At 41.4% G+C, this 18152-nt stretch overlaps 1 protein-coding gene across 4 annotated transcripts; it reads right to left on the reverse strand.

Annotated features, from left to right (window-relative positions):
* Nucleotides 1-1726: 1726 nt before the first annotated feature.
* Nucleotides 1727-14743, reverse strand: NIPA2 (NIPA magnesium transporter 2). Of its 4 annotated transcripts, none has more exons than XM_063392506.1 (9): nt 14385-14743; nt 12878-12995; nt 11483-11539; nt 7654-7714; nt 6939-7155; nt 5158-5214; nt 4290-4380; nt 3636-3796; nt 1727-2708 (listed from the first exon to the last, which is right to left on the reverse strand). In XM_063392506.1, the coding sequence occupies exons 5-9, from the start codon at nt 7075-7077 to the stop codon at nt 2071-2073; spliced, it is 1086 nt and encodes a 361-aa protein (XP_063248576.1). In that variant the 5' UTR covers nt 7078-7155; nt 7654-7714; nt 11483-11539; nt 12878-12995; nt 14385-14743; the 3' UTR covers nt 1727-2070. The 4 variants fall into 4 exon arrangements, with proteins under 4 accessions (XP_063248576.1, XP_063248578.1, XP_063248577.1 ...); XM_063392508.1 differs by lacking the exon at nt 14385-14743 and adding an exon at nt 14273-14293; XM_063392507.1 differs by lacking the exon at nt 14385-14743 and adding an exon at nt 14111-14261.
* Nucleotides 14744-18152: the final 3409 nt, after the last annotated feature.

The raw sequence follows: 18152 nt of genomic DNA on the forward strand, positions 1-18152 counted from the left end.
TCCAACAGTGGGTAAAAATGAACATCTGACAGAAGAGGTACACAGGAAGCGAGGAATATGTGGGTATTGGAGTGGCAGAGAACTCCATTTTGAGAAAAGAAATTAACTGGAATTTCCTCAGCAAAAGAGGATGGAGATTTTCCAGGCAATCTATCAGCAAGTTTCCACAATCACAGGTTTTCCTAGGACATCTGTGCTTGAGAGCTGCCATTCTGGAGTGGTGTCTGTCATGGTGAGAGTGCACACAGGCTGCCCGGTGCCTGGGAGACAGAAGTCGGAAGCACTTGTGCTTTGTTACACCAGCTTGTTGCAGGATTTCTTTTACAAGGTGTTTAACAGATGATTTTCTTTAAGAAACAGTCTTTCAGTTTGCAGAAGTCTTTTGGTCAGCCAGATGCTTCCCTGTGCTTCCAGCTTCATTTAAGCAAATGATCAACTTTCCTAATTTGCTGACATCATCATTGGTTTAAGGATGCCTCACATGCCTGAGGCTTTGGCTCGGCACTGGTACAGGAATGGTTAATTATTAAAGTCAGATTTTTTGTTTAAGAACTATTTAAAAATAACTATCGATGTGAATAATTTCTAATTCTCACCAGTTAACTTTCAGCAGTAAGAGAACTGATCTCTCAACATCTTAAAATTATTATTAAATACATACTTTATGATCAGGGGAAAAACATTTAAGACAATTGAGACATTACTCTTAGGAGATGTTTGTTTCCCATTTTAATAATGTCATTTTTTATTATTTTTTAAAAAAGGATTATAGACTTGATAGGAGCTAAGTATTCTTTGCCTGGTATAGCCTTTCCTACCTAAAGGAAAAACGCAGCAAGCTGCACAAAAGGTGTAACTTTTTCATTTCCAATTAGTTCTTAGCAAAAAACAATTTTTTTGTTTGACACCTTTGCCCCTCCTGTGTGACACATAGCAAAGGAAGGCAGCAGAGTTTTGTTTCACAGGTGGTAACGGGTTTTTTCTGTCATAGGAAAAATCCTTATTTCTCTTAAACGCTAAGCACTAAACCTGACATCATCCAGCAGTAACTATTAGTATTTCCAACTTCCACATGCATGGTAGAAAGTTCTTATAAAACCCTTTTCCCTAATTTTTATTTTCTGCCTTTACAAAGGTGAATTACCACCTACCTGCCTCACCCCTCTCCTTTTTTTATTTTTTTAAGCAATGTCATTAATGTTTCATTTTTTGGCTCTTTTTGAAACACTCAGTGTCACAGCCAGTGCCTGTGTTGCTGCAAACAGAACAGCAATTCTGAGTTCAAGCTGCAAGATCAGGAGCACAGGTCTGCAGAGGCAGGGCAGTGTGGTGCAGCACAGACAGAGCCTGACCTCTGTTACAGAAGAGAGAACAGCTTCTTTGGCTACCGGTAATGACTCAGATCCTTCCTTCTGCATCAAGTGTCATGGCAGGAGCTGCCATCTCATCTATCAACGCTGAGCACAAGCTCCTGCCTTCCTGTTTTTGCCAGCCAGTTACTCTGATTTGGTAAAATTGGGCGTTTCTGATGCAAATCCAGCAAGTCTGCATATGGCTTTACCTAACCAGTATTTTCAAAGGATCAGTTGTGCTTGGTCGTAGCCTTCCCTTTTCGCTTTTACAAACTAGGACAGGAGTAGTTGCTGCAGCTCCTGTTTCAATAGGGTTACAGTCACTCCCTGATCAGTCAGGGCACAAGTACAAAGGATCCAGGTTCGTTGCAACATTTTTTACCACCAATGCAGAAATAAAGCCATTTATTTTTGATAAAATTGTAATTAGTGCAATACATCTTAAAAACAAAAGAATGAAATGAAAGTATTTACACATAACTTAAACAAAGCCAACTGTGGTCTGAGGTCATTTTAGTACTTTTTAAAGTAAAAATAAGGCAAATAAAAAACATTTCAGTGTTCTTATCCAAACTAATTGAACTCAAAAATTAACGATTGTCTACACATACTGTTAAAAAGTACATGAATTTCCAGACAAGCTCAGACATTTCACAGCAGAAAAAAAAAATTCCAGGGTTACAGAATTGTTCTTTTCTTAAGTAACACGTAGATATTTTCAGAAGGCTGACAGGCTTCCATTTCTCCTGGCTGAGAGACTCTCAGTGGACTGCATTTCACCTAGGCAGGCAGAACTTTCTTCATCATCATTAAAGTTGTCATATGCGCTCAGCAAAGTGCCATTTGCTGCTCTATCATCCTTCCGCAGAGAGAGGGGCAGGTTTGCTAGGGTGAAGTTAACATCTTTGAAGGCATGCAATAAAAAGATCCCCACAATAATAGTCAGGAAGCCACTGAGAGTGCCAATAATGTCATCAGCCGCCATGTGTTGCCATTCCTTGAAAAGGATGGCAGAACAAGTTAAAACAGATGTTGTAAAGATTACATAATATATTGGAGTCACTATTGAAGTGTTGAATATATCCAGAGCCCTGTTTAAATAGTTGATCTGCGTGCTCACACAAACTGTAAGGCTTAGCAGCAGAATCCAAGACAAGGGATGTTTCAGCACTGGTTTTCCTGCAAAAAGTTCCTTTATAGCGATGCCCAGACCTTTGACACAGGAGACTGACAGGGCTCCGATTACAGAGCAAATGGTTATGTACACGAGAATGTTGGTCTGTCCATGGCGAGGTCCCACCACACAGATCAGAATTAAAGACACAATCACAACGAGCGTTGCGAAGACCACAAAACCTGTGGTTGGGGAAAAAGAGATCTTGTTATTTATAGGCACTAATGGACACACTTGTTACTTAGGGACTCTATTTATCAGAAGCAGGGGTATTTATCTTAGGGCTGCAGGGAAAACACTCATGAACGAGTGGATTGGCTCAGCTTAAACAGAACAGTTCAGGATGTTTTTCATTATCCCTCCAAAATCAGTTTAGATGATTTTAGAGTGAGGTGGCCAAAACAAAGGATGTACCTCAGGCAGTCTATTGGCAAGACTGCTACAGGATTAGATTGCTGAACTGCCTTACACCCTCACCCTGACTCACTGAGGTGTAGCTACGACTGGACACAGGCCTGTGTCTGAATGGAGTCTTTTTTAGGAGACACATTTTGGCAGGTGCCTGTATTCATCAGCAGATTTCCAATGATCAGGTCATCCCTTAAGGACAACTGTTTAATCTCTGTGCTGGCTATTTCCTCATGTTTATGATGAGAATTGCCTTTGTATAAACAGTATTTTGCAGATGTGCATTTGTGAGTACATCATGTTCCACACAGGCATAGCAGCTCATATGTAGGACTTTACTTCTCAGCAGACACCAAAACATCTACCATTTCATTTTAAGGACAGCTCAAAGTTGTGCTTAGATATGACACAATTCAATCAAAATTGATAGAAGTTTTGTTTATCCACCTGTGCTGCTGCATTTGTTTAAACAGTCACCTCAGTGGTTGCCATCAAGGCACTTTATTTAAGGCCAGACAAGTTCATTGCCATCATGCAAACTTCCCTATGGAAATATGTTACAGAATTCAAATCTCTACTTCATTTGGACAACATGTCTACATGAAGTAGACACAGGCCATGGAACTTGAAAGCAGCAGTAATGAAACTATAAAATGAAGAAATGATAGGCTGTGTACATATCAAGCTGGCATTTTTCTTACCTGGATCACCTAGTTTGTGGGACATTTCATCCAAAGTTTCTACTTCTTCCTCTTGTGGAGCATGGATTACCATCACAGTTGATCCCAGTATACTTAACAAACATCCTATTTTTCCATGTAAATTAAGTTTTTCATTTAAAAAGAAGGATGACAGAATGGCACTAAGAAATAAAAAAGGCACCAACAACAAGTTGCAGGTTGTTTTGACTGAACAAGTCACTTGCATACACAATCTGCAGCTTAAAAATAGCTATTTTCTTGAGACACTTGCTGTGGACAGAACTACCTGTTACTATTTGGCATCTCTGCCCAGAACTCTGTTTTTATGCTGTATCTAAGAACTTGCAAAAATAATTTTAGAAAGACAAAGATCTTTACTTAGGAATGAAAATACTACTCTGCTGTGATCAGCATGTTTTTGAAACGCAGAAGACAGTAGCTTTTCAGAGATGGACATGCAGATGCATTGCTAGAACCCTTTTATATCATAGCCACTACATATTTGGAGAAAGCTAAAAGGTACTCCTGATGTTTATAAGCACTCTATTGTGAAGAATAAAGCCCATTATTACAGCATAATTCAGTGACATATATCTAAAGAAATGTTTTCCTTTTCTCTCTCAAGTCACACTGCTTTCTGTTCGTGTTTCTTACCTTACAAGAACACTGAGAGCTCCTAGAGGAGTCACTAATGTAGCTGGTGCAAAAGCATAGGCAGCAAAGTTCGCTACTTCTCCAGCTCCCACTGCAGAGGAAGAGGAATTAAAACCCAGGAGTTAGGCAGTCTCATGTAACAAACCTCTGATCCAGGGCAAGTGTTCATGTAGACACAAACATGCAGCAAGGGAACAATGGAAAATTCTAATGATAGCATTCAGCTAACAGTACTAGCAGAACACACCCCTGCCCTTCTTCCCCACTATTAAATTTTAAAAGCAGGTTGTGGAACTACCTGTGGTATTAGAATTAATTCTACCAAATCAGAAGATGTTTTATTTTAGTGTCTGTGCTGTGGCTCCCCAGCCTGCTAGCTTGACTCATGAAGTTCTGCCTGGAGAAATCTGCAATAGCAGGATATATAGCACAGCACATACAGTAAGCCATAGTTACCTGAATACAGCCAGTAATTGAGTGTTCAAGCAATGAAAAAAATTCAGAAAACAGGCATAATCCCAAAATATGCTTCCCTTTAAGAAATCCTATACATCTAAGCACTTCTCTGCTAAGATGAAAACCAGAATGCATAGGGGTAGCAAAGACATACAAAACCAACATCTGCCTAGTTCCACAGCACAAAGACGGCAGTTACATTAAAGGAAGAACTTCTGGTGTAAGAGAAGTTTTATTAAAATCATTAGAACTGCATCCATCAAATCACCAGGTAACATTACCATGTACTGTAGAATCCCAATCTCCTTCTCTTTATTGTAGCCATGCTGCCATATGTGGCATAGTTATTTATTAAAATTATATAATGCAGACTGTATTTTTGACACTTAGATGAATAATTTTTGATACTTACTTGAAAGAAGTCCAGCCCACCACAGCCATTCCTTAAGGTATGCATGACCACCTTGACCTAAAATTGAAAGAACAATAGCTATTCCAGTAGAAACATCAACACCCTGTCACTAATAACACTGCCATGACATAAAAGAATTTTTGCAACCCATGGCCTTAAAAACATGAGCAGCCTTTTGATACCTAGGCTGGCTAGGTAGAAGGGTTGAAATCAAAGCATCTTCAATTTCTGATGTTCCTGTGCCTCCTACAGCCTACTTTGATAACCAGTTATTTTATTTCTTTTGTATTGGGAATGGCACTGATGATCATAACTGCACTACCCTGAGAAACAGGTCTTTCAAATCACTGAGATTACATGAAAAGCCAAGTTATGTGTCTCTTACTAAGACTGCTGCTCTGCAGAAATTGTGCATATGGTTTGTGTGTGGTTGATTACATGTGCAAACATTACATTTTCTCATTGCAAACCAGAGTGCATGAATTATGTATCTCAAGATCAACCAGCTTTCGGAAGCAAAAATGACAGGTAATGAATAAAAATATTCAGAGTCAATCTTCTGAATCATCTGAGGATGCTGCAACTATCCTACCTAAAGCTGTCTTCTTTCAATTTAAAACCATTGCCCCTTGTCCTGTCAATACAGGCCCTGGTAAAAACAAAACCAGACAAAACCAAACACAAAACAATCTCTGTGTCTTTTTTATAAGCCCCCTTTAGGTACTGGAAGGTGCTATAAGGTGTACCAAGAACCCTTTTCTTCTCTAAGCTAAACAATCCCAACTCTGTCAGCCTATTCTCAGAAATGTTCTGTCTCTTTGATCATTCTCAAGGCCCTTCTCTAGATTTGCTCCAACAGCTCCATGTCCTTCCCACGCTGAGGATCCTGGAGCTGGAGCAGCACTGCAGAGCACAAGAGCAGAACAGAGGGGCAGAATCCCCTCCCTTGCCCTGCAGGTCACGCCTGATTTGGACATCTTGGCTTTCTGGGCTGTGAGTGCACCTTGCTGGGTCATGTCCAGCCTCTCATGCACCAGCACCCCCAGGCTCTTCTGGGCAGGGCTGCTCCATCTGTCCATCCCCCAGCCTCGTGTTGATACCGGAGATTGCCCTGACACGGGTGCAGCGCTGTGCTCTGGTTCTTCTTGAACCTCATGAGGTTTGCACAGATCCACTCCTCAAGCCCATCCAGGTCTCTCTGGATGCCACTTCCTTTGCTCTAGAGCATCAGCTGCCCCCCTCAGCTCGGTGTGATTCACAAACCCATTACCAGCACACACAGCCAACCCCCCTGCCTGTATCACTGCTGAGATATTTAATAGCATTGCTTCCAGTATGAACCCTCCAGGCACACTATTCATCACTCAGGTACTACAGGTGATATTTAGTTTTCTAAAACAACCTGCTGACACCCAAACACTGTTAACACTTTCTTAAATTCACTCATTCAGGAGCACAGATGTTGTTAAGAGTGCTGCTTTCAAGTTCAATTTGCAAGTACAATTTAGCCTTAACTGACATACAAAGGAATCCTTTGACAAGTGTCCCCAGAGGGCATTACATATGCATTAAATAGCATGTGTCACACACAGAGTTAAGGGTATCTGACACCAGAGGAAAAAAAAGGCCATCTGTATGTTTTAGGTTTCATATACATGTAACAAAACCCCAAAAAAGTCAAACCAAGATCATTAGTTTAATGAACTAATGAACAGAAGTAATCTTCTGCTAAACAGCAAAATCTAAACATCAGCAATTTATTAAAAGATGTATGTATTCACCTGCTCTCATGGAGCCTTTCCTGGCTAACCGGAGGAGACCTTTTTTTTTCAGGATGAAACTTCCTCCAATGAAAATGCTGGAACTCATAGCCAACACCAGACCAATACAGAAGTCATACTTCCCACGAGTTTGGCTCATCTCGTAAACTACTGAACACCGTCACATTGATCAATGAGGAGCAGAACTTCTGTCACTCAACAAAAAAATGATGCAACACTGAAACGTGAGCAAAAGAAACACATTAGAATGAAGCTGGTAGAAATAGGTCCTGTATAGGAAAATCCTCAACAGCTCATGTGACTGGTTCTCCTGCAAGTGGCCTCTGCTAAGAGTGGCTAACAAAAAACCAAAAAAAACCCAAAAAACCCCCCAAAAAACAAAACAAAACACCAAACCAAACCAAAGAAAAAGAACCAAACCCCACCAAACAAAAAAACCCCAACAAACCAAAAAATCCAAGACAAACAAACAAAAAAAAAGGCAATCTGAAGCATGTGTAAGCTTGCACTAAGGATGAGTAACTAACAAGTTTGAACACAGAGAAGAAAGGCTTTCTGATCTGGCATATAAAAGCTGAAACCCAAACGAACAAAAATTCTTTGAGAAACTTCAGGGAAACTTTACAAATATGTCATTTATTTTTCTTTTCACTGAGTACAAAAATCTGTGTCTGGCACACCATGTAACTGATGATACTGATCAAAAATTACTTACATTGAAATCAGTCTGTAATGGAGTTTGAGAACAGTCGCAGCATTTCGTCCATATAAACTCCCTAGAAAAAATGAAAGAGAATATTAGAAGGATTTTAATCATATAGCCATCTTCATAATACAAACAAATCTCACATGCATGCACAGGCAATTACTCTTCAACAGGAAAATCTGGCAAGAAATAAGGCTTTTGTTAAATTATTTTACAGTTTCCCATGCTTGTATAATGCACTTTTCAATATTACTTTTCCCTGTACTTTTATGCTTTCAACTTTGATTAATTTGCTATACCTCTAGGAAAACCTAAAAGAGAGCTACTGGTAGGTTAGCATTAAAACTCAACACAGATACTTCTACTTGCATCCAGTTAGGCTGTGAAAAAGTAGAGGAAAACAATAAGCACTCAACACAGCACTGCTTAAAATGCTGTACAAGCCACAGTTCAAAATTCTCAAATCCACTTCCCTTAATCCTAGCACAGTGATTTTTAGTATCTTATTTTGTAGGAGAAACTAAGTAAATGACCTACAAGAAAGTGCTTTCACTTTCTATAAACTTTTAAAAATAAACTAGATTCTTGCATGATACAAAACTACCTATCAAACAAAACCAAGGAAGACAAATCATCAGTGTGTGTGACAGATCAAACCCAGCCACCTCACCAACTGCATAAAATATCATCCTGGTTTTGAATTCAAACAAGACTCTCAGTCCCTGGAAGATTTTAATGCAAGACATAAGATTTCTGCGAGTGTTCTCTCCACCATCTGTTCTAGCAGGTGTAAGGCATCCTGCTCAGGTAATCGAGCTAAGAATCTTCTTCTAGCACCAGCTGGTGCAAAATGTGACAGTGGTATAGCATCACCTGGGGGAGGAGGGGCTGCTTTTGCTAAGCTTTATACTTTACCTGTTTGCTCACCGGTTGCTACTTTAGCTATATTACTAATGGGATTGTTTTTACTGGTGTAGCTTTTTACTAAAAGAGAACTCTCCCCGTTCTATTGGCAAAGCCACTTTTTTTTTCCTTTTCTTCTCTCCCTGGCTTGCATACATTCACCTACACTGACAGAGGAAAAGAGCATCAGTTATTCCCATCCTGACACCTTCCACCCACTGCATTCCAGAAACAAGGAGAAGCACAGGCTGCTTTTCTTTGCATCAGACGAATTTGACTGTGAAAGAATGAAGAAACTTGTGTACTCACAGGTCATTTTATGAATTTAAACTTGAAAAGGATGCTACACTTCAAAACTAGTATTTCTACTTTTACCCATGTCCCAAATACACTGAAGTGTCCTGTCAACCACTTTGTAAACCTTGTAAATGACTCAAATGTCAGTCGCTTAAATTACATAAATTCAGATAAATTACTGCTAGCTCTTCCCATCAAGTTTACTTGTCCTCACAGACATAGCCAGTCCCATTTCTACTTGGGCTGGACTGCCATATTTCCACCTAAGGTTTATTCAGCTATCTACAATTGCAGACAAATGTCACACAGTCATGATGGACCCACCTTCCCTCTGAAGAGATCTGGTTCCCTCTATAGACAGCACAGATATAATTTGCATGTGTAGAACTGATGTGTGCGAGGTCAAAGCAGCACCAGGCACTGGAAGTTTTACACTTTAGGAAATCAGGACTTTAATTCTAACCCTAAGACTTCATAAGAGAAGAAACTAATGCATGCTCATAATCAAGAAAAATTATCTACGGGCATGAGAAAAGAAAATGCCACAAAACGAGCAGTTTCTTGAATAAATAACGCCTTTCATGTATCTGCCTCGGGATGTGCCAAAGCTGTTGTATTCCAGCAGCCAGGGCCACTATTAGGTTATAAACAGAGAAAAGCCAGAAAATGTAGGAGTTAAATAAAGCTGGCAGTCATGTAGCTCTGCAAAGGTTCTCGAATCAAGTTCACAGCTGATTTTAACACATAGAACACACTTCATCCACTCAAGACCAGCAGTGTCATGGAGCAATACTAGTTTCCTGCTCTGATTTCAAAGAAGTAGTGAAAGGCTGAGACTCTCCTCTCTTCACAGAAGCTACAGTATCTACCATGCCCCCAAGAGCCACTCATTAATGAACTGCCTGTGGATCTGCTGGTGTCATGAGTCATAAGTCTCAGAACACAACAGTGCAACAAACACAAGGAACTGGGTTTGAAGGTTATCAGACAGGGAAGGATGGAGAAACTCGGAATGCAAAGAAAAAACTGTGAGAGATAAGCAAAGCCAGATTAGCCACCAAGTTTTTTTGCCTACTTTCAAGATGTAACCAAATACACCCCAAATGCTAGCAAGATACAGACCCTCTGGTCTAAAACACAGGATAACACTTCTTTGCCTCCTTGCTCAGAAGTAATTTTCTCTCAAAAGCACCATAAACACAGTGCTCAAAAGATGTTACATTTATTGTAGCAAGTGAGCTCTCTAAATATGCAAAAACATTACAAGTGGTGTAATGAGAAGAGGTAATATTATACATTTAAAAGCAGATAAGCATAAGTAAGAATGTGGGAGTTACCAGCCAAAGAAAATTAGTATCACTTCCATTGAATGAGCTGTACATTTTATGAAAGCAATAATTAAAGCTGGGAAAGGCCGACATGGTGTATTGTTCCAACTTTGCTTACTTGGCCAAAGCCCTCCAGAGTTCAGTACAGTCTTAAAAGACTTACAAGAAATAACCTAAATATATTTAAATTCAAGAATCTTTTCTAAAACCTGCTCTTTTCAACTATGATCAGGATGATGCCGTTAAGCAAAAAAATGACCTTAACAGGCCATTTACTCCAGCCCTTTACCGTGTACTAAATAATTCACTGCTGCTCCTCACTACAGGTAATTCACCCAAGCCTCTCCCACAGAATACTTGCAAAGGAAACTTCACAAACATGGCAGCCATGCTTTGATGCCATTAGGCACTCTCATTATCTGATCATCTTCACTTTCATTACCAAATCCTGTTGCTGGAGAAAGATACAAGTCCTTTTATCTCTGCATCCACATATCAACATTACTCTGCAGGTTAGGTGCCTGGCACCGCTGCTGTGCCACCCTCTGAGTCCTTTCCCAAAAGCTTTTTTTAAGTGCAATTTCCAAAGTTGCATACAGTACTTTATCACTTCTGCAATACAGTGGTATTTCTTTTCAAACATCCAAACCAGGTGGGGTTTTTAGCCCTTTTTCTGCAGTGATCTACTGTTGATTCACTTTCAACTTCTCTATTAGTATAATTTCCTGCACTTGTACAGCAAATTACTCTTGTCTTGGTGTAATATCTTCCATTTACTCCTAAAAAATCTTCTCTTTTTTTAGAAATGTTTCCTGAAAACATTCAACCAAGACTACATACTGGCAATCCTTCCCTGCCCAATGTTATTATTTCTTTGTCTTTTGAGCCAGATCAATAACATTAAACAGCCAAAGATTCAGACATAATGGAAGATTTTAAAACAAAAGCCTGCTTTGGCAAGACAATAATACTCTAGGTACAGCCATTCTCTATCTTTTGAACTGTTCTGTGGTATTTTACTGTCAATTCTGCTTATTTCCAAGAGCTCCATGAGAAGTTTTATGTTTCAAACACTGGAATTAAGCACCTATTTAAAGCCCTTCTAGCCATAAAGCTTGTCACGGGAGAAAAGGGGGTTGAATCAACAAGTTGCTTTAACAAATACACACTGGCTGTTATGTGTCATGTTGGCTATTTTGTGTTCCCTCCTTCCTTTCCACAAGCAAAGAACTACATGAAACAAACATTCCCAAACAAAAGAGAAATCCAAACGTTTGGTGATGAGCCTGCAGAAGGCTCACTGTACATACCAATTTTGTTCCAAGATCCAGAGGCATTCACTTCTTAAGTATTTTCAAGTTAGGTTTCTAAAACAGAAGTTAAAAGTAACATTAATTGGCATGTGAAGAATTTGATAAAAAAAATTGTCCACAATTTCAAGCCGATTTAATTTTCATGCATGACATACAAGACTTTACAATGTCCATCTATGTTTCAGAAAGAAAGAGGATTTTTGCTTTAGGAATACTTGAATAACAAATCAGTGTGATTTTAGATTTGATCTTCCTTAGATATATCCTGCCTGACGCTGTAGTTATTTCATGCCTTTGCTTTTCACTTCACAAACTGAAGAAATTAACCTGTGATCTAAGTTATTCTCTAGAAGGTAACAAATTGAACTAAAATACTTTCCTAATTCTTTCCACTTCATTCTGTAACTAAAGTGCTAATGCACCTTTATTGCAAGATAACTAATATCAAGTTTTAATTACTGGCTTTGGTATGGTGAGTTTTCAGAGGATGTTTATATAGAATACACTGAGTTGAAAGGAACCCACAAGGATCACCAAGTCCAGCTCCTGGCCCAGCACAGGACAGCCCCAAGAAACCCACCATGTGCCTGAACACACACAGATTGAAACTCTGTCAGGCTGATGCTGTGACCAATGCCCTGGGGAGCCCGTTCCAGCACCAACCACCCTCGCAGTGAGGAATATTTTCCTAATACCCAACCTAAACCTTCCCTGATACAGCTTCAGGCCATTCCCTTGGGTCCTGTCACTGGTCATCAGAGAGAAGAGATCAGTGCCTCTGCTTCCCCTCATCAGGAAGCTGTAAACTATGATGAGGTCTCCCCTCAGTCTCTTCTTCTTCAGCCTGAACAGCCCTCAGCTGCTCCTCATACAGCTTCCCCTCCACTCCCTTCACAGCTCTCCTTTGGATATACAGAATGCTGGGCCAGTGAGGAGTATGAACACAGAAATACTCCTAGTAAGATTACTAAACCCCCCAAATATACCTAATTATTAAATCCAAGCCTTCCTCAGTCATGTTGCATCCACTCACAAACATATCTTTTAAACACAGGTACAGAGAGAACATTGAAGGGCAGACACAACGGAGTATTAGGATAAGAGAGTTCAGACCTTAGTCACGTACACATTTACATGGCCAAGATGGGTGCACACAGTACCTACAGATTCTGTACACACACTGCTAGGAAACAACACATTCAATGTCACACTGCACAATTGCCCCAATACAGGATACTGTTTCCCAGCTCTCTCAAAGTTAAAGACTGCCCAAACTTATAGACATAATTATTTACATACTACACACAGGCAAGCTACAATCATATTTATGTTATATATACGCATATATATGATGTTAGAGGCACTATCACATGCCCAGAAAGCAAAACATACCTTAATTCTCCTAAAGTTGTCTATTTTAAAAGGTTTAGATAAACTATGGGGAAAATTAATTCTTTACAGCAGATTTCTATTTATAAAGCAAAAGCAACAAGCATTCCATTTTATGAACCTAGGAGGAAACAAAAAAAAGCCACATTAAAAACCTATTCTTTGCATGAGCTACTTGTTGTTATTGTATTAAGAAATGACCTTTAATTAAAGCACTTTCACATAAAGCTAAAAAGTATCTTCAGTAAAACAGTGTTATTCATTAACTGAATACAAACTACAGACAGTGCATTATAACTGATAGACTCAAGATAAGACTTGCCTCATCTCTGCTGTACCTAGCACATTCCTCCACTCTCGTGGGAGGAATAACCTGCACAGGGTCACTGAAGTTCCTTCCCCCTTTGGTACTTAATATGGGCAGCTTCAAATCTAAGATAATTCAGGAAGTTAAAGTCCGATCTAGACATTAGTCACAGCTACTCCTTTGACACGACTCATAACCTGTTATAACCTGCTTTCTTGTCACCAGGATTTGATCATGAGAATTAAGTGCTTTAACAAAAGCCAAACTACTGTGACACTGAATTCTAAATAAAACGATACCAACGAAACCTTATAATTGTCTATTGATGAAGCTGTTACCTTCTAGGGGAAAAAACCCAAACTGTATACATGAGGCATATCAGGGGTATTAATGACTTACATTTATCATGTTTTCAGTACAAACAGCGTTAAAAATATTATAGTGAAACAGAGAAAGTTGACTGCTTGAAAAAGATTGGGGGGAAAAAACAACAGGGACGAAGGAGTTAGATCCAGGCAATATCTTCACTGTGTATGAATGAACAAAAATCTTCAAAATTGCTCTCAATCACAGAACCAGGCTGGGAAAGGCATGTGAGATGGAGTCACACCCATGACCCCAACCACCACCATGTCAACAGACCTTGGCACTGAGTGCCACGTCCAGCCTTTTCTTAAACAGCTCCGAGGACAGTGGCTCCACCAGGTACCTCCCTGGGCAGCCCATTCCAACACCTCATCACCCTGTTTATGAAGAAATTCCTCCTCCTGCCCAACCTAAACCTCCCCGTGTCATCTTAAGACTAGAATGAACTGCAATGCAAAGCCACGATTACTTTTTCCACCGGTTTAGCTCCCCGGTTAACCACACGCACACGCCAATACGGGGCACAGCGGCTCCGGAACACAGGCAGACCCAGCACACTGTACCTGGATAGAACCCTGCAAACAGCCCGATTTAGAGCTTTTAATCTCGGCCTTCTCGGACCAAACCTCAAGTTTCCACTCCGGAGAAACCCCCCTTGTCCTTGCTCAGCCGGACTCAAGGCCCGGAGCCCCGCGCCCGGCGCCCCCGGCCCGCTCGCTCCTCACCCGCAGCGCCCGGCACCGAGGGCCTTGCGCCGAGCGGCCGCGGGACGGAGCCCCGCCTCCCCCCGCCCCCGGGGGCCGGCCAGGCTCCCTCCCCGCCTCTCCCCGCCGGTACCTGCGGTCACGGCCCCTCTCACATCCCCGCCGGGAGCGGCGAACCAAGAGGAGACGGGGGCGGGGGAGGCCGGAGCGGGCGGCGGTAGGGGCCGGTGCCCGTCCGCTCCAGCGCCATGAGGGGACGGGACGGGAGGGAGCGCAGCGGCAGCTCAGGCAGGCGGTGTCCCGGGCCCGTCCGCCCCGTTCGCTCCGCGGTTCCGGCAGCAGCCGCCGGAAGGGGCGCGGCCCCGAGCCCCGCCCGCCGGGGTCACATTTCCCTTCCGCAGCCCCGCCTTGCCCCGGGCCGGCGGCGTTCCTGCGCCCGTGCTGTGTGACCGCGCTCCCGACTCCCGCCGCTGCCGGCCCGCAGCCGGGGTAAGGCAGTCCCGCCACCCGCCCCCGGCGGGCTCCCCTGCCAGCATCCGCCCTGCGCGGATTTTACACTCCTCACAGAAAATCGCGGGATGGTTTGGGTCGGAAGGGGACCTTGACGATCATCCAGTTTCAACCTACCCTGCCGTGGACAGGGACACTGGATTCGCTCGCTCAAAGCCCCATCCAGCGTGGCCGTGACCACCTCTAGAGATAAGACATCCACAACTTCTCTGGGCAACCTGTTTCAGCTCCTCTCACCCTCACAGTATGGATTTTTTTCCTAATATCTAATCTAAAACATACCCTCTATCACTTTGGTACCATTCTCTCCTGCCCTGTTACTACATAAATAGTCTTGGCCCATCTTTTCTGTAAGTTTCCCTCAGGTATTGGAAGGCTGCACTTAGGCCACTCCGAAGCCTTCTCTTTTGCAGGCTGAAATAAACACACGCTGTGTGCCGGGAGAGACATTTTACTGGGCCAGGTAAAGGGAACGGTTAATGAATCGATTTAATCCAGGTCACCCACTCTCAACCCAAACTGCTTTAATCTCATACAGAGTAAATGGATAAATGCAGTTAGACCAATGTTTGTCCTCAGCACACAGCAAGGAGTCTTTGAAGCAGTCATAACAAGCGTCAGGCTCAGAGGGTTCTTTGGTTTCTTCAGGGCTATCTCTGAGTATGCTTTACACAGCTGCCTTGTAACATTACAGCTCAACAACCAACACTGCCAAAAAACCTGTGGTAGCTCCACATGGAAGATGCACCTTTGCCTCTCTAAACTCAAGACAGTTTTGTCACATCCCTTAGTGACAGCAGTTCCTATCTTTTTAGTCTTCTCTGGATTTGTGTTGACATTATCCCAGTCTGCACAAGCGGCTGGCTGCTTCATTTTAGCTACACGTGGAAATACCTGGAAACAAAACCAATCTTGGCTTTCTCTTGTGGGATACCCATTACAAAGTCACTCCTCATAACATTACCCCCTGTGTTATATCTCAAAAATGGTCCCTCACTCTGTCACAAAAATTAAATTTCTACACCACTCAAAGCACATGGATGTTAGGCCGATTTTATTCTCTAACGCAACATTCCATTCCCCAATATAAAACTAATCTAGTATTCTTAACATGAACTTTCCACTTACAAAATAATGTTATATAGCTGTGTGTATATAAAAATACACTTTAGAATAAAAAAGCTAATAAGCAATTTACAGTCATTACCTAAGTACTGGCACAGTAGGACACTCACTTTTCTGTGTTTTTACCAAAAGATACCAAAACTGTGAAGTCTTTGAAAAAGTTAACAGCTGGTGAAAATGGTTTCTCAAATGGATTAAAAAATTAAAACCTGTGCTACCTAAACCAGTGCAGTATAAACAGAGGCATCTAAATACTGATAGCTAGGTTCAAAGTTTAAAGGAGCTAAAGAACTTCATGTGCCTGTGATCATGCCAAATGCTGATAATGTGTATGTGTACATACACCTGAGCTAAGAGTAATGTCCAAAGGAAGTCGATTTAGTCTTCCCTTTCCACTCATGTCTCCCTCAGCTCTCTCTCTTCAAAAACACCTCTCAACCAATACAATCATGGATAGATACCTGAAAATAGTAACTGGACTCCTTCAAGCATTTTAGATGCTTCTGGAACTGCACTTGTTCTGTTAATCCCCTCTCATGTTTTTTCAGCTGCTAATTCTGCCTAAGGTACATACATGTGTTCAAAGTACGAATTCAAGTGCTTTCAATTTGGCACAAAATTTGGCACATTAAATATTTATTTCAAAGCCAAAGGTTGTGCTCAGTAACGGAAAATACTCAAACTATCTCAGAGTGATTTACAACAGCACAGTATTTCAGGCATGTTTGCTGAGTATCTGGCAGGATCTCCAAGCATGAGAATGGTGGTAACCTGCCTAATTTAACTCGTTCTCACAGGGCAATCCAGGTGCACAAACCATCCTTGTGATCAAGGAATTTCATGAGAGCAGTCAATGTAGGTCCTTCTGCATGGCTATGGACAGGATGTTTTAGGACTTAGTGCCTACTATGTGTATAAACATCTTAAAAGGGCCAGTTTAAAAGGGCATAGAGCAAAAATACACCTGCACAACCTCAGGAAGCTCTAACAGGGTCTCTGGTGACCACTTCCCTGCTGTGTTCTGTGAAGACAGCTGAGCAGAACAAAGAAACCACATCTGAGTCTATTTGTACGACATCTACAGTGTCACAAGGGACTTAAGGGACACTGCTTAAGACTTAAATTTTTAGAACAAACCTCAACATCAACAGGATTTTTTTTTTTTTACACAATAAGATTTTTATCTTTAATGCTCTTCCAATATGAACTGCATTGCTGAGATAAATATGCTTAGGATTGATTATGTCCCAGACTTCCAACAATACCAGTGGGGTAAATGGCACATTTGCCTTTACCACAGTGTTGCTGCCTTAGAGGCCTAGCTCTTAAGATGCACAGGACAAGAACAGACAGATGAATTTTCTTGCTAACATACAGACTCCTTATCCTACCTACTTAAAAATCAGAGATGCTGCAGAAGTGAAAGCCTTTCAAGGTTTCTGATCTATCTTTGTACATTGCATGAATATCATCAATACCTTTAAAAATAAAATTGCAATAAAATATCCATACCCATCTTTTCCACTGCTTACATTTAATATTATTGAAGAGCTAGCTTCCTTGTTTAAAGTTAACTTTGAATTTTGACTGGCAGTAATATCAATGCATCCCCTAAAACACAAATACACAGAATGAAGCAGTTCTTAATCATAAATCCCACCATTAAAAAAACTCCAGCCAACCAAAATCTAACACACACAGACACACACACAGACTCTTAAGTTACATATTTGCCAGTGCCTGATACAAGGGGCTAGGAATTTCAGATGAAGGATGAGATGGGCAGTCACTGTCATTTTCCAAGAGAGCTATTATGACAGTAAATTAGACTGGTGACACAGGCTTCTTTACAGCTGTTACCACTCGATGTACCACGCGATGCACACCCAACTGTGGAGCAGTAAATCTTGAAACAGAAGCTCCAGCAAGTGACCAATGTACAGCAGTGCGGGAACAGAGCACATGTTAACCCTGAATACACAGTTTGAAGTGACTCAAGCCCCAGCAAACATTCCTGCCAGAGAAGCCTTCATTCTACCTGTGAGCAAACTTCAGTCCAGTGAAGACATTAATACTGCAGCCTGCTGGTAGATACCAGTATAGGACAACTGAGCCTTTTGTAGGCCAACTGATCTGTACCCCTGCAAGAACCTGCTATTCTGATTAAAAGCAAAGCTGCTGTTGTATGAAAGGGTACTGGAAATAGTTTAGCCTTATGAACTGGAATAAGCCACGCAAATTCCAATAAATTTCCAGTAATTCCAGT

Source organism: Prinia subflava, chromosome 3 (assembly GCF_021018805.1).
Source record: "Prinia subflava isolate CZ2003 ecotype Zambia chromosome 3, Cam_Psub_1.2, whole genome shotgun sequence".
Lineage (NCBI taxonomy): Eukaryota > Metazoa > Chordata > Aves > Passeriformes > Cisticolidae > Prinia > Prinia subflava.